This window comes from Pan paniscus, chromosome 1 (assembly GCF_029289425.2).
Source record: "Pan paniscus chromosome 1, NHGRI_mPanPan1-v2.0_pri, whole genome shotgun sequence".
Classification (NCBI taxonomy): Eukaryota; Metazoa; Chordata; class Mammalia; order Primates; family Hominidae; genus Pan; species Pan paniscus.
In genome coordinates, this window is record NC_073249.2 from 112,915,435 (window position 1) to 112,928,175 (window position 12,741).

The window sequence follows — 12,741 nt, forward strand, 5'->3', positions numbered from 1 at the left end:
ATGTCATGGCCACATAGGTGTAGCAGAAAAAAACCCCACTGATACAACTGTCATTGTGAAAGTATGGAGGTCTGGAGCCTCTCATAAGCCTGGGGTTTTGGGTCATCAGGGCCTATGGCCACCTTACCTGGGCTGAGCTTTTGGACAAGTTGCTGTGCCAGTCTACACCCCTCAGCCAGCTGTTCTTGGAGGTCCTGCCCCTGGGACTTGTCCGGCTCATCCGGAGTGAGGAGGGCCTGGAGATGCTCATTCAATGAGCGGGCGGCATCTCTCCCTTCCCATAACTTCTCCTTTAACTGGGTCAGCTCTCGTTCCTGAGAGTGAACCAGGACTTTATATTGCCTAAGGCGAGACGGTAGAGAAAACTTAAGAGTAGAAAGGGTTGAGTGATCCGTTCAAATATTGCAACAGAGACTTCTGAGACAATGTCCTCAAGGAGACCTTCAAGCAGAAGGTCAGCACATGTTGAAAGGAATGTCTGTGGCCAAGAGAAAGAATAGAAAATGGTTTACAGGCTTCCTCTGTATCAGAGAGGGCTCCTGCAAGATCCTCGATGATGTTCCATTCATCTTTCCCTTCTGTAAACAAAAGTAGGTGTCTTCCTAATTCCGTTTCAAAAAGACATCCTTTCAGTTCCTCACTCTGGCCATGGACATTTCCATGTGAAAATACACATAGTGCATCTGGCGGCCACTAGATACAAAGCCATGTACAGAAATGAGGCCAGATGCAGATGGGGCGAATTGAAAAGACGAAAGAAGAAAAGAATGACAGGGTCGAGAAGGCAACATTGATTGAGTGAAAGAATGAGAAGCCGCAGTCAGTCAGGAGGTGATTCTCACTCAGGGTAAGTGGGGTGGTGACGGCACACCATTTTGAGTATACTGAATGCTGCTGTGTGGTTCACACTCCTCTGGTTAATTTTGTGTTATGTAAATTTCACATCAACAATTACTTGTTTGAAAAAGAGAAAACAAGGCTCTGAGAAACAACTGCAACCCATACATTTTTATTATACTTCTTCTCTGCTTGATAAATACTTGTGTGTTGCGAGCCTGCCATGGCAATTCCTGCCCTTCCCCTGGCCCAGCTTCGTTCTTACTTCTCCCCACCGAGCTGTTGTACTTCAGAGATTTACACACCTGCCCCCCTGCCTGCCCCCATGGGGTCCCCTCACCTGAGCTCCTCAGCTTGCTTGAGCTGCTCCGCAAGCTTCTCCTCCTTGAACTGTCGTCGCTCATTCCTCAGCATAGATTTTATGAGGTCTTCGCACTCTTCATATTCTGAGAAAAGACAGACACGCCTGCCTCAGTGGAAGGCTGGACATGCTGCTGTGGTCATTGCCTACAGGGCAGGAGCCAGGTCCATCCCAAGGACAAAACTCTCCCCAGTACCAGGGTCTAGACAGGGATTTCCACATCTTTACTCTTCAGTCTCCTGACTTTCTGGCATCTGATCCTCCAAAATTTAGAGATGAAGAAAGAGAACCTCAAGGGCACATCAAGGAAGCTGACAAGATGATTCAACCACAACGAAGTGGAGTCAGAATTCACAGTCCCTGAGGTCTGACTCTGAATGCGGGGCCACTTTCCCAAGCCTTGCAGCCTCTCCTCTAAAACACTGCACTGGGGCACGAGTAGTGATTTCTTGTACAGTCGGGAAGGCCCCTAGGACTATGGGACTGATGGTTTCCCTTTTACTGGGAATTTCAAGGACAAGTATGCGAAAGATTTTTAAAATCTTTGATTTTTAAATCATATCTTCAGTTATGATTTTAAGAATCATATCTGAAGCATAAAGAGTGACACATAACACCATAAGGCCATGAAGGAAATATGCCCAAATGCTAATAAAATTTGTGTTAATTTAGAAACAGCAGAATGAAGAACTAATAGATAGTGTTTACTCTGTGCCAATAAATGTTCTAGGAGATTGACAAGAAATAGCTCATGTAATTCACTGCAGCGATTTACAGAGGTAGGTATTACTGTAGTACCCTCTGAACAGGTGAGGTAACTGAGGGACAGACAAGACAAGCAACTTGGATGGAGCCCAGGAGACAGGCCCACGGTCCCTGCTCTGTACACTGCACTGCTATCTCCACGCATTCTCGGGTGCGATCTTTCTTCCTCTTTAGCAACAAGACTCTGTGCCCCAGGAAGCAGGACTTCACTCTCACCAAGCTACTCTCTGCTTTTTATTCTTATTTTTATTTATCATTATTATTATTATTATTATAATTTTTTACCTGTCTTGCCCTGTCGCCCAGGCTGGAGTGCAATGGCAAAATCTTGGCTCACTGCAACCTCAGCCTCCTGGGTTCAAAGGATTCTCCTGCCTCAGCCTCCTGAGCAGGGGTGATTACAGTCACCTGCCACCACGCCCATCTACTTTTTGTATTTTTAGTGGAGATGGGGTTTCTCCATGTTGCCCAGGCTGGTCTCAAACTCCTGACCTCATGATCTGCCCGCCTCAGCCTCCCAAAGTGCTGGGATTACAGGAGTGAGCCACCATGCACGGCCCCTACTCCCTGCTCTTGATGCTGTCACTTATAGACAGCACAGGTTCTATTAGGAGTAGACTCCTCTTGAAGCCCCTCAGAGCAGGTACTGGCTACTATCACCAAGTTTCCCTCAGAGTCACTAGAACAGAGCTTTGCCTGTTGGGCCTCAACAGAAACTTGAACTGAATAAAAGTTCACTAGTCTCAGACATTTAGAACAACAGACTAGATGTTATTTGTCTGCAGGATCTTATATGGTACAGAGAGGATTCTTGAAAACACGATTGAGCCTCTTGGAGAAAACAGGTCATTCTGTGCCTGTGTCAGAAATCAATAAATGGCAGTTTAACTCTAGTCCCACCCCTACCTGATTGCAAACATGGAAAGTTGCTAAATACTTTGGTACCTCTGTCTTCCAACTTTGACAAAATGTTAAAATACCCATTTCTGTTTTCCTAGAAGTATGGGGAGGATGACATTATTTTTGATGGAGAGAGCACTTAGTTTCTCAGAGAGAAGACAGGACGTCGTTCATCACTTTCGTGATGGTGAGCCTATAGATCTTACTGTATTTCTTCTGTCCGTTGGCCAGGAAGCCGGCCAGTTGAGTTACAAAACATTTCTCTTGGAGGCTTCTGAACTGCTGTTTCTTCTCTGCCAGCTGGGGGCGCAATTTCTCATTGATTTCTAGAATGTTCATCTCTGCCTTCTCGCTGGACAAAGGGCCGGCTGATACCACCATGCTGACGTTTGTGGCAGAAGAGGTGGGGCCAGGGACTGGGGAGAAGAAAGGCAAGCACATGATGGGTTAAAAACTGGTGAAATCAAATAGGCTTAATCAGGACTGAGGGATGTCACTGGCAGCCTTGTCTACTTATTTGAAGATGTTGTTTCCCTGGTTTCACTCTTGTCATCTCCAGTCTTGATCTCCTTTAAGTCAACTTGTCTTAGCTATGCAGTCACCTTGAAACCAAGACATAAACACTTCTACACTTTTCTTGCTTATACGTTTCTATAAAGCAAGGCTTGGCCCTGAGATTTTTACCCCATGAGTGGCCAATGTTTCTGTGTAGCACAAAAGATTTCATTTTGCTTTTTTAATTTTTTTCTTTTTTTCTTTTTTTGTTTTTGGTTTGAGACGGAGTCTCACTCTGTCGCGCAGGCTGCAGTGCAGAGGCACAATCTCAGCTCACTGCCACCTCTGCCTCCCGGGTTCAAGCGATTCTCATCCCTCAGCCTGCCAAGCATCTGGGATTACAAGCGCCAAGTAACATGCCAGCTAATTTTTGTATTTTTAGTAGAGATGGGGTTTTGCCATCTTGGACAGGCTGGTTTCGAACTCGTGACCTCAGGTGTTCCGCCTACCTCAGCCTCCCAAAGTGCTGGGATTAAGATGTGAGCCAGCGCCCCTGGTCAGAGACTTACTTTTTTTTTTTTTTTTTTTTTTGAGATGGAGTCTCGCTCTGTCTCCCAGGCTGGAGTGCAGTGGCACAATCTCGGCTCACTGCAAGCTCCGGTTCCTGGGTTCATGCCATTCTCCTGCCTCAGCCTCCCGAGTAGCTGGGACTACAGGCGCCCACCACCGCGCCCAGCTATTTTTTTTTTTTTTTTTTTTTTTTTTTTGTATTTTTAGTAAAGACGGGGTTTCACCGTGTTAGCCAGGACGGTCTCGATCTCCTGACCTCGTGATCCACCCGCCCCGGCCTCCCAAAGTGCTGGGATTACATGTGTGAGCCACCGCGCCAGGCCGAGACTTCTTATTAATAGCTAAGACGAGCCAATGAAAAGGAGAGAGAGTCTAGCCTGAGAGGAGTGAACGAGGGTGGGAGGATCGTCTCAGCCGATCCTCCCACCTAAGTCTCCTGAGCAGCTGGGACTATAGGCATGCAGCACCATGCCTGCCTAATTTTTTGTATTCTTTGTAAAGATGGGTTTCACCATATTGTCCAGGCTGGTCTTCAACTCCTGAACTCAAGTCATCCTCCCACTCGGGCCTTCCAAAGTGCTGTGATTATATGTGTGAGTCACAGCACCTAGCTCCATCCTAGTTTCTGACTAAAACAATAACAATATGTGTATATACAGCCTGTCCTCAGAATTGATCTTCCATAGCCTAGACAGAGGTATGAGACACAAGGAAAATAGAGGCTACCTGGGAGAATGTTTAGAGCATCCTGACATTCACCATGAGAGGATTCTCTGTCTACAACCAGAGGTGAGTTGACTTCGTCTTCCTCAAATGTGATTTTGATGTTCTTGTGAGGCTGGTTGGAGTCACAAGGGCCGTGGCTATTTGAACAAGTGATGGCACATTCCTCCAGTGAGTCCTCAGGGACTTTGCTCTCTTCAGCCTTCTGCACCTCCCTGATGAGCCAGGTGGGACAGAGATGACAGAAGATTAAACACAGAGGGATTGGACCCCAGGGAGTCCTAGCTGGTTTTGACAGGCGGCATTAAGAGAGTGGTCCCAGAAAGCAAAATGGAGGTTCCCTTAAAGAGGGAACAGGCAATCCTCTTCTCTCTGCAACAGAGCATGGCTGCCATGGGAGCCAGAGAGGAAGAGAGCAGCTGGTGTTCAGTGCACTGGACAGATAGGAGCTGAGGAGGATGAAGACTCAGCTATCCCTGTATGGTACAGACATGACACTTGGCACACACAGAGAAACACGACAGCTGCCGCACCCTGTGTCTAAGCTGGATTCAATTTCACATACTGTGGCCAAGGGGATGCGGGCTTTTGGCCCACCATAGATGCCAGAGAGGGTGTGCCTCCTAGACATTTTCATGTGTTACCACCCATTACTTGCTCCTGAGTATTCAGTGTTACCTGGGGGGAGATGATTTCTGCACTTTCTCAGCCTCCTCAACTTGAACATCTTCGTCATTTTCTATAAATACAAAATGTTCGTTCAGATATTTCCCACTTCACATTCCGCAAGCACAGTCAGCCCAACGTGCACAGAGACATGAACATCTACGTATGGTTCAGCATTGTACTGAAAACTCTCATGTTTTATCTTTCACAAAATGCCCTGGCATGGTTTCCTGATCCATCGGGCAATGCATTTCTGATGTGGAGGGCCACCATCAAGATGTGGCCAAATACTGAAAAGACCTTTTGCTTCCCATATCACTGGAGGCTTGCGCAGCCTCTCTCTGGACTTTGGCAGCTGTCTCCCCCATCCTGCCACAGATCTGATTCCCAGGAACAGGCTTGGTGTCCTGTCACAGTTCGCATTTCAAACCTCATTCTTTCTCTTAGGAGAGGACAAACTTGTCCCACAGTCCTCTATGCGTCATGAGACTGCACAGGCCCTCCATGTGGCTTCTGCTGTGTTATTCAGGGACATTCTATCCATGGGGAGTGCTCCAGTCTGAAGCACTTCCTACCACCAAATGCCCCCACATCGAGTGCCTTCTCCAACACCACATGGAGAGGGGCTTCATCTCATTTTGAAAAGCATTGGTAAGTGTTCCCATGTTTGGATGCTTCAGACCCTTGCAAGAGACAATTTGTCTGCCTTTGCACATGGAGAGAGAGGAACTCTGGAAAGATAAATCACTCACTCACCGACACTTACTAAGAACATTGCCAAAAAGACAGCCTGGGAACCTTCATTCTTAGCCCAGAGCTCTATTCACTCCAACAAGCGCCCTCCCATCACAGCCTCCTTCCTGTCCTTTAAAACTAGATAGATGCTGCCTCTTGCTCCAAAGACCACCTTCCATCAAGGAAGGAGGGACACTTGCAATACTGTGACCTCCAAACCCATGGGTTTCCCATCTCTGTTCTTACCCAGGAAGTCCTGGTCATGTCATGGCCACATAGGTGTAGCAGAAAAAAACCCCACTGATACAACTGTCATTGTGAAAGTATGGAGGTCTGGAGCCTCTCATAAGCCTGGGGTTTTGGGTCATCAGGGCCTATGGCCACCTTACCTGGGCTGAGCTTTTGGACAAGTTGCTGTGCCAGTCTACACCCCTCAGCCAGCTGTTCTTGGAGGTCCTGCCCCTGGGACTTGTCCGGCTCATCCGGAGTGAGGAGGGCCTGGAGATGCTCATTCAATGAGCGGGCGGCATCTCTCCCTTCCCATAACTTCTCCTTTAACTGGGTCAGCTCTCGTTCCTGAGAGTGAACCAGGACTTTATATTGCCTAAGGCGAGACGGTAGAGAAAACTTAAGAGTAGAAAGGGTTGAGTGATCCGTTCAAATATTGCAACAGAGACTTCTGAGACAATGTCCTCAAGGAGACCTTCAAGCAGAAGGTCAGCACATGTTGAAAGGAATGTCTGTGGCCAAGAGAAAGAATAGAAAATGGTTTACAGGCTTCCTCTGTATCAGAGAGGGCTCCTGCAAGATCCTCGATGATGTTCCATTCATCTTTCCCTTCTGTAAACAAAAGTAGGTGTCTTCCTAATTCCGTTTCAAAAAGACATCCTTTCAGTTCCTCACTCTGGCCATGGACATTTCCATGTGAAAATACACATAGTGCATCTGGCGGCCACTAGATACAAAGCCATGTACAGAAATGAGGCCAGATGCAGATGGGGCGAATTGAAAAGACGAAAGAAGAAAAGAATGACAGGGTCGAGAAGGCAACATTGATTGAGTGAAAGAATGAGAAGCCGCAGTCAGTCAGGAGGTGATTCTCACTCAGGGTAAGTGGGGTGGTGACGGCACACCATTTTGAGTATACTGAATGCTGCTGTGTGGTTCACACTCCTCTGGTTAATTTTGTGTTATGTAAATTTCACATCAACAATTACTTGTTTGAAAAAGAGAAAACAAGGCTCTGAGAAACAACTGCAACCCATACATTTTTATTATACTTCTTCTCTGCTTGATAAATACTTGTGTGTTGCGAGCCTGCCATGGCAATTCCTGCCCTTCCCCTGGCCCAGCTTCGTTCTTACTTCTCCCCACCGAGCTGTTGTACTTCAGAGATTTACACACCTGCCCCCCTGCCTGCCCCCATGGGGTCCCCTCACCTGAGCTCCTCAGCTTGCTTGAGCTGCTCCGCAAGCTTCTCCTCCTTGAACTGTCGTCGCTCATTCCTCAGCATAGATTTTATGAGGTCTTCGCACTCTTCATATTCTGAGAAAAGACAGACACGCCTGCCTCAGTGGAAGGCTGGACATGCTGCTGTGGTCATTGCCTACAGGGCAGGAGCCAGGTCCATCCCAAGGACAAAACTCTCCCCAGTACCAGGGTCTAGACAGGGATTTCCACATCTTTACTCTTCAGTCTCCTGACTTTCTGGCATCTGATCCTCCAAAATTTAGAGATGAAGAAAGAGAACCTCAAGGGCACATCAAGGAAGCTGACAAGATGATTCAACCACAACGAAGTGGAGTCAGAATTCACAGTCCCTGAGGTCTGACTCTGAATGCGGGGCCACTTTCCCAAGCCTTGCAGCCTCTCCTCTAAAACACTGCACTGGGGCACGAGTAGTGATTTCTTGTACAGTCGGGAAGGCCCCTAGGACTATGGGACTGATGGTTTCCCTTTTACTGGGAATTTCAAGGACAAGTATGCGAAAGATTTTTAAAATCTTTGATTTTTAAATCATATCTTCAGTTATGATTTTAAGAATCATATCTGAAGCATAAAGAGTGACACATAACACCATAAGGCCATGAAGGAAATATGCCCAAATGCTAATAAAATTTGTGTTAATTTAGAAACAGCAGAATGAAGAACTAATAGATAGTGTTTACTCTGTGCCAATAAATGTTCTAGGAGATTGACAAGAAATAGCTCATGTAATTCACTGCAGCGATTTACAGAGGTAGGTATTACTGTAGTACCCTCTGAACAGGTGAGGTAACTGAGGGACAGACAAGACAAGCAACTTGGATGGAGCCCAGGAGACAGGCCCACGGTCCCTGCTCTGTACACTGCACTGCTATCTCCACGCATTCTCGGGTGCGATCTTTCTTCCTCTTTAGCAACAAGACTCTGTGCCCCAGGAAGCAGGACTTCACTCTCACCAAGCTACTCTCTGCTTTTTATTCTTATTTTTATTTATCATTATTATTATTATTATTATAATTTTTTACCTGTCTTGCCCTGTCGCCCAGGCTGGAGTGCAATGGCAAAATCTTGGCTCACTGCAACCTCAGCCTCCTGGGTTCAAAGGATTCTCCTGCCTCAGCCTCCTGAGCAGGGGTGATTACAGTCACCTGCCACCACGCCCATCTACTTTTTGTATTTTTAGTGGAGATGGGGTTTCTCCATGTTGCCCAGGCTGGTCTCAAACTCCTGACCTCATGATCTGCCCGCCTCAGCCTCCCAAAGTGCTGGGATTACAGGAGTGAGCCACCATGCACGGCCCCTACTCCCTGCTCTTGATGCTGTCACTTATAGACAGCACAGGTTCTATTAGGAGTAGACTCCTCTTGAAGCCCCTCAGAGCAGGTACTGGCTACTATCACCAAGTTTCCCTCAGAGTCACTAGAACAGAGCTTTGCCTGTTGGGCCTCAACAGAAACTTGAACTGAATAAAAGTTCACTAGTCTCAGACATTTAGAACAACAGACTAGATGTTATTTGTCTGCAGGATCTTATATGGTACAGAGAGGATTCTTGAAAACACGATTGAGCCTCTTGGAGAAAACAGGTCATTCTGTGCCTGTGTCAGAAATCAATAAATGGCAGTTTAACTCTAGTCCCACCCCTACCTGATTGCAAACATGGAAAGTTGCTAAATACTTTGGTACCTCTGTCTTCCAACTTTGACAAAATGTTAAAATACCCATTTCTGTTTTCCTAGAAGTATGGGGAGGATGACATTATTTTTGATGGAGAGAGCACTTAGTTTCTCAGAGAGAAGACAGGACGTCGTTCATCACTTTCGTGATGGTGAGCCTATAGATCTTACTGTATTTCTTCTGTCCGTTGGCCAGGAAGCCGGCCAGTTGAGTTACAAAACATTTCTCTTGGAGGCTTCTGAACTGCTGTTTCTTCTCTGCCAGCTGGGGGCGCAATTTCTCATTGATTTCTAGAATGTTCATCTCTGCCTTCTCGCTGGACAAAGGGCCGGCTGATACCACCATGCTGACGTTTGTGGCAGAAGAGGTGGGGCCAGGGACTGGGGAGAAGAAAGGCAAGCACATGATGGGTTAAAAACTGGTGAAATCAAATAGGCTTAATCAGGACTGAGGGATGTCACTGGCAGCCTTGTCTACTTATTTGAAGATGTTGTTTCCCTGGTTTCACTCTTGTCATCTCCAGTCTTGATCTCCTTTAAGTCAACTTGTCTTAGCTATGCAGTCACCTTGAAACCAAGACATAAACACTTCTACACTTTTCTTGCTTATACGTTTCTATAAAGCAAGGCTTGGCCCTGAGATTTTTACCCCATGAGTGGCCAATGTTTCTGTGTAGCACAAAAGATTTCATTTTGCTTTTTTAATTTTTTTCTTTTTTTCTTTTTTTGTTTTTGGTTTGAGACGGAGTCTCACTCTGTCGCGCAGGCTGCAGTGCAGAGGCACAATCTCAGCTCACTGCCACCTCTGCCTCCCGGGTTCAAGCGATTCTCATCCCTCAGCCTGCCAAGCATCTGGGATTACAAGCGCCAAGTAACATGCCAGCTAATTTTTGTATTTTTAGTAGAGATGGGGTTTTGCCATCTTGGACAGGCTGGTTTCGAACTCGTGACCTCAGGTGTTCCGCCTACCTCAGCCTCCCAAAGTGCTGGGATTAAGATGTGAGCCAGCGCCCCTGGTCAGAGACTTACTTTTTTTTTTTTTTTTTTTTTTGAGATGGAGTCTCGCTCTGTCTCCCAGGCTGGAGTGCAGTGGCACAATCTCGGCTCACTGCAAGCTCCGGTTCCTGGGTTCATGCCATTCTCCTGCCTCAGCCTCCCGAGTAGCTGGGACTACAGGCGCCCACCACCGCGCCCAGCTATTTTTTTTTTTTTTTTTTTTTTTTTTTTGTATTTTTAGTAAAGACGGGGTTTCACCGTGTTAGCCAGGACGGTCTCGATCTCCTGACCTCGTGATCCACCCGCCCCGGCCTCCCAAAGTGCTGGGATTACATGTGTGAGCCACCGCGCCAGGCCGAGACTTCTTATTAATAGCTAAGACGAGCCAATGAAAAGGAGAGAGAGTCTAGCCTGAGAGGAGTGAACGAGGGTGGGAGGATCGTCTCAGCCGATCCTCCCACCTAAGTCTCCTGAGCAGCTGGGACTATAGGCATGCAGCACCATGCCTGCCTAATTTTTTGTATTCTTTGTAAAGATGGGTTTCACCATATTGTCCAGGCTGGTCTTCAACTCCTGAACTCAAGTCATCCTCCCACTCGGGCCTTCCAAAGTGCTGTGATTATATGTGTGAGTCACAGCACCTAGCTCCATCCTAGTTTCTGACTAAAACAATAACAATATGTGTATATACAGCCTGTCCTCAGAATTGATCTTCCATAGCCTAGACAGAGGTATGAGACACAAGGAAAATAGAGGCTACCTGGGAGAATGTTTAGAGCATCCTGACATTCACCATGAGAGGATTCTCTGTCTACAACCAGAGGTGAGTTGACTTCGTCTTCCTCAAATGTGATTTTGATGTTCTTGTGAGGCTGGTTGGAGTCACAAGGGCCGTGGCTATTTGAACAAGTGATGGCACATTCCTCCAGTGAGTCCTCAGGGACTTTGCTCTCTTCAGCCTTCTGCACCTCCCTGATGAGCCAGGTGGGACAGAGATGACAGAAGATTAAACACAGAGGGATTGGACCCCAGGGAGTCCTAGCTGGTTTTGACAGGCGGCATTAAGAGAGTGGTCCCAGAAAGCAAAATGGAGGTTCCCTTAAAGAGGGAACAGGCAATCCTCTTCTCTCTGCAACAGAGCATGGCTGCCATGGGAGCCAGAGAGGAAGAGAGCAGCTGGTGTTCAGTGCACTGGACAGATAGGAGCTGAGGAGGATGAAGACTCAGCTATCCCTGTATGGTACAGACATGACACTTGGCACACACAGAGAAACACGACAGCTGCCGCACCCTGTGTCTAAGCTGGATTCAATTTCACATACTGTGGCCAAGGGGATGCGGGCTTTTGGCCCACCATAGATGCCAGAGAGGGTGTGCCTCCTAGACATTTTCATGTGTTACCACCCATTACTTGCTCCTGAGTATTCAGTGTTACCTGGGGGGAGATGATTTCTGCACTTTCTCAGCCTCCTCAACTTGAACATCTTCGTCATTTTCTATAAATACAAAATGTTCGTTCAGATATTTCCCACTTCACATTCCGCAAGCAGTCAGCCCAACGTGCACAGAGACATGAACATCTACGTATGGTTCAGCATTGTACTGAAAACTCTCATGTTTTATCTTTCACAAAATGCCCTGGCATGGTTTCCTGATCCATCGGGCAATGCATTTCTGATGTGGAGGGCCACCATCAAGATGTGGCCAAATACTGAAAAGACCTTTTGCTTCCCATATCACTGGAGGCTTGCGCAGCCTCTCTCTGGACTTTGGCAGCTGTCTCCCCCATCCTGCCACAGATCTGATTCCCAGGAACAGGCTTGGTGTCCTGTCACAGTTCGCATTTCAAACCTCATTCTTTCTCTTAGGAGAGGACAAACTTGTCCCACAGTCCTCTATGCGTCATGAGACTGCACAGGCCCTCCATGTGGCTTCTGCTGTGTTATTCAGGGACATTCTATCCATGGGGAGTGCTCCAGTCTGAAGCACTTCCTACCACCAAATGCCCCCACATCGAGTGCCTTCTCCAACACCACATGGAGAGGGGCTTCATCTCATTTTGAAAAGCATTGGTAAGTGTTCCCATGTTTGGATGCTTCAGACCCTTGCAAGAGACAATTTGTCTGCCTTTGCACATGGAGAGAGAGAAACTCTGGAAAGATAAATCACTCACTCACCGACACTTACTAAGAACATTGCCAAAAAGACAGCCTGGGAACCTTCATTCTTAGCCCAGAGCTCTATTCACTCCAACAAGCGCCCTCCCATCACAGCCTCCTTCCTGTCCTTTAAAACTAGATAGATGCTGCCTCTTGCTCCAAAGACCACCTTCCATCAAGGAAGGAGGGACACTTGCAATACTGTGACCTCCAAACCCATGGGTTTCCCATCTCTGTTCTTACCCAGGAAGTCCTGGTCATGTCATGGCCACATAGGTGTAGCAGAAAAAAACCCCACTGATACAACTGTCATTGTGAAAGTATGGAGGTCTGGAGCCTCTCATAAGCCTGGGGTTTTGGGTCATCAGGGCCTA

General features: G+C 47.1%; 1 protein-coding gene across 1 annotated transcript in view; it reads right to left on the reverse strand.

Moving 5' to 3' along the window:
* NBPF8 (NBPF member 8) overlaps nt 1–12,741 on the reverse strand; it is a 64,350-nt gene that overhangs the window by 23,190 nt on the left and 28,419 nt on the right. Inside the window, exons 24-33 of the mRNA XM_055102543.2 lie at nt 11,644–11,704; nt 10,969–11,180; nt 9,384–9,593; nt 7,492–7,597; nt 6,442–6,656; nt 5,330–5,390; nt 4,655–4,866; nt 3,070–3,279; nt 1,178–1,283; nt 128–342 (exon numbers count right to left, since the gene is read on the reverse strand). Of these exons, the coding sequence (XP_054958518.2) occupies nt 128–342; nt 1,178–1,283; nt 3,070–3,279; nt 4,655–4,866; nt 5,330–5,390; nt 6,442–6,656; nt 7,492–7,597; nt 9,384–9,593; nt 10,969–11,180; nt 11,644–11,704 (1,608 nt within the window). The remainder of the gene's footprint in view (nt 1–127; nt 343–1,177; nt 1,284–3,069; nt 3,280–4,654; nt 4,867–5,329; nt 5,391–6,441; nt 6,657–7,491; nt 7,598–9,383; nt 9,594–10,968; nt 11,181–11,643; nt 11,705–12,741) is intronic.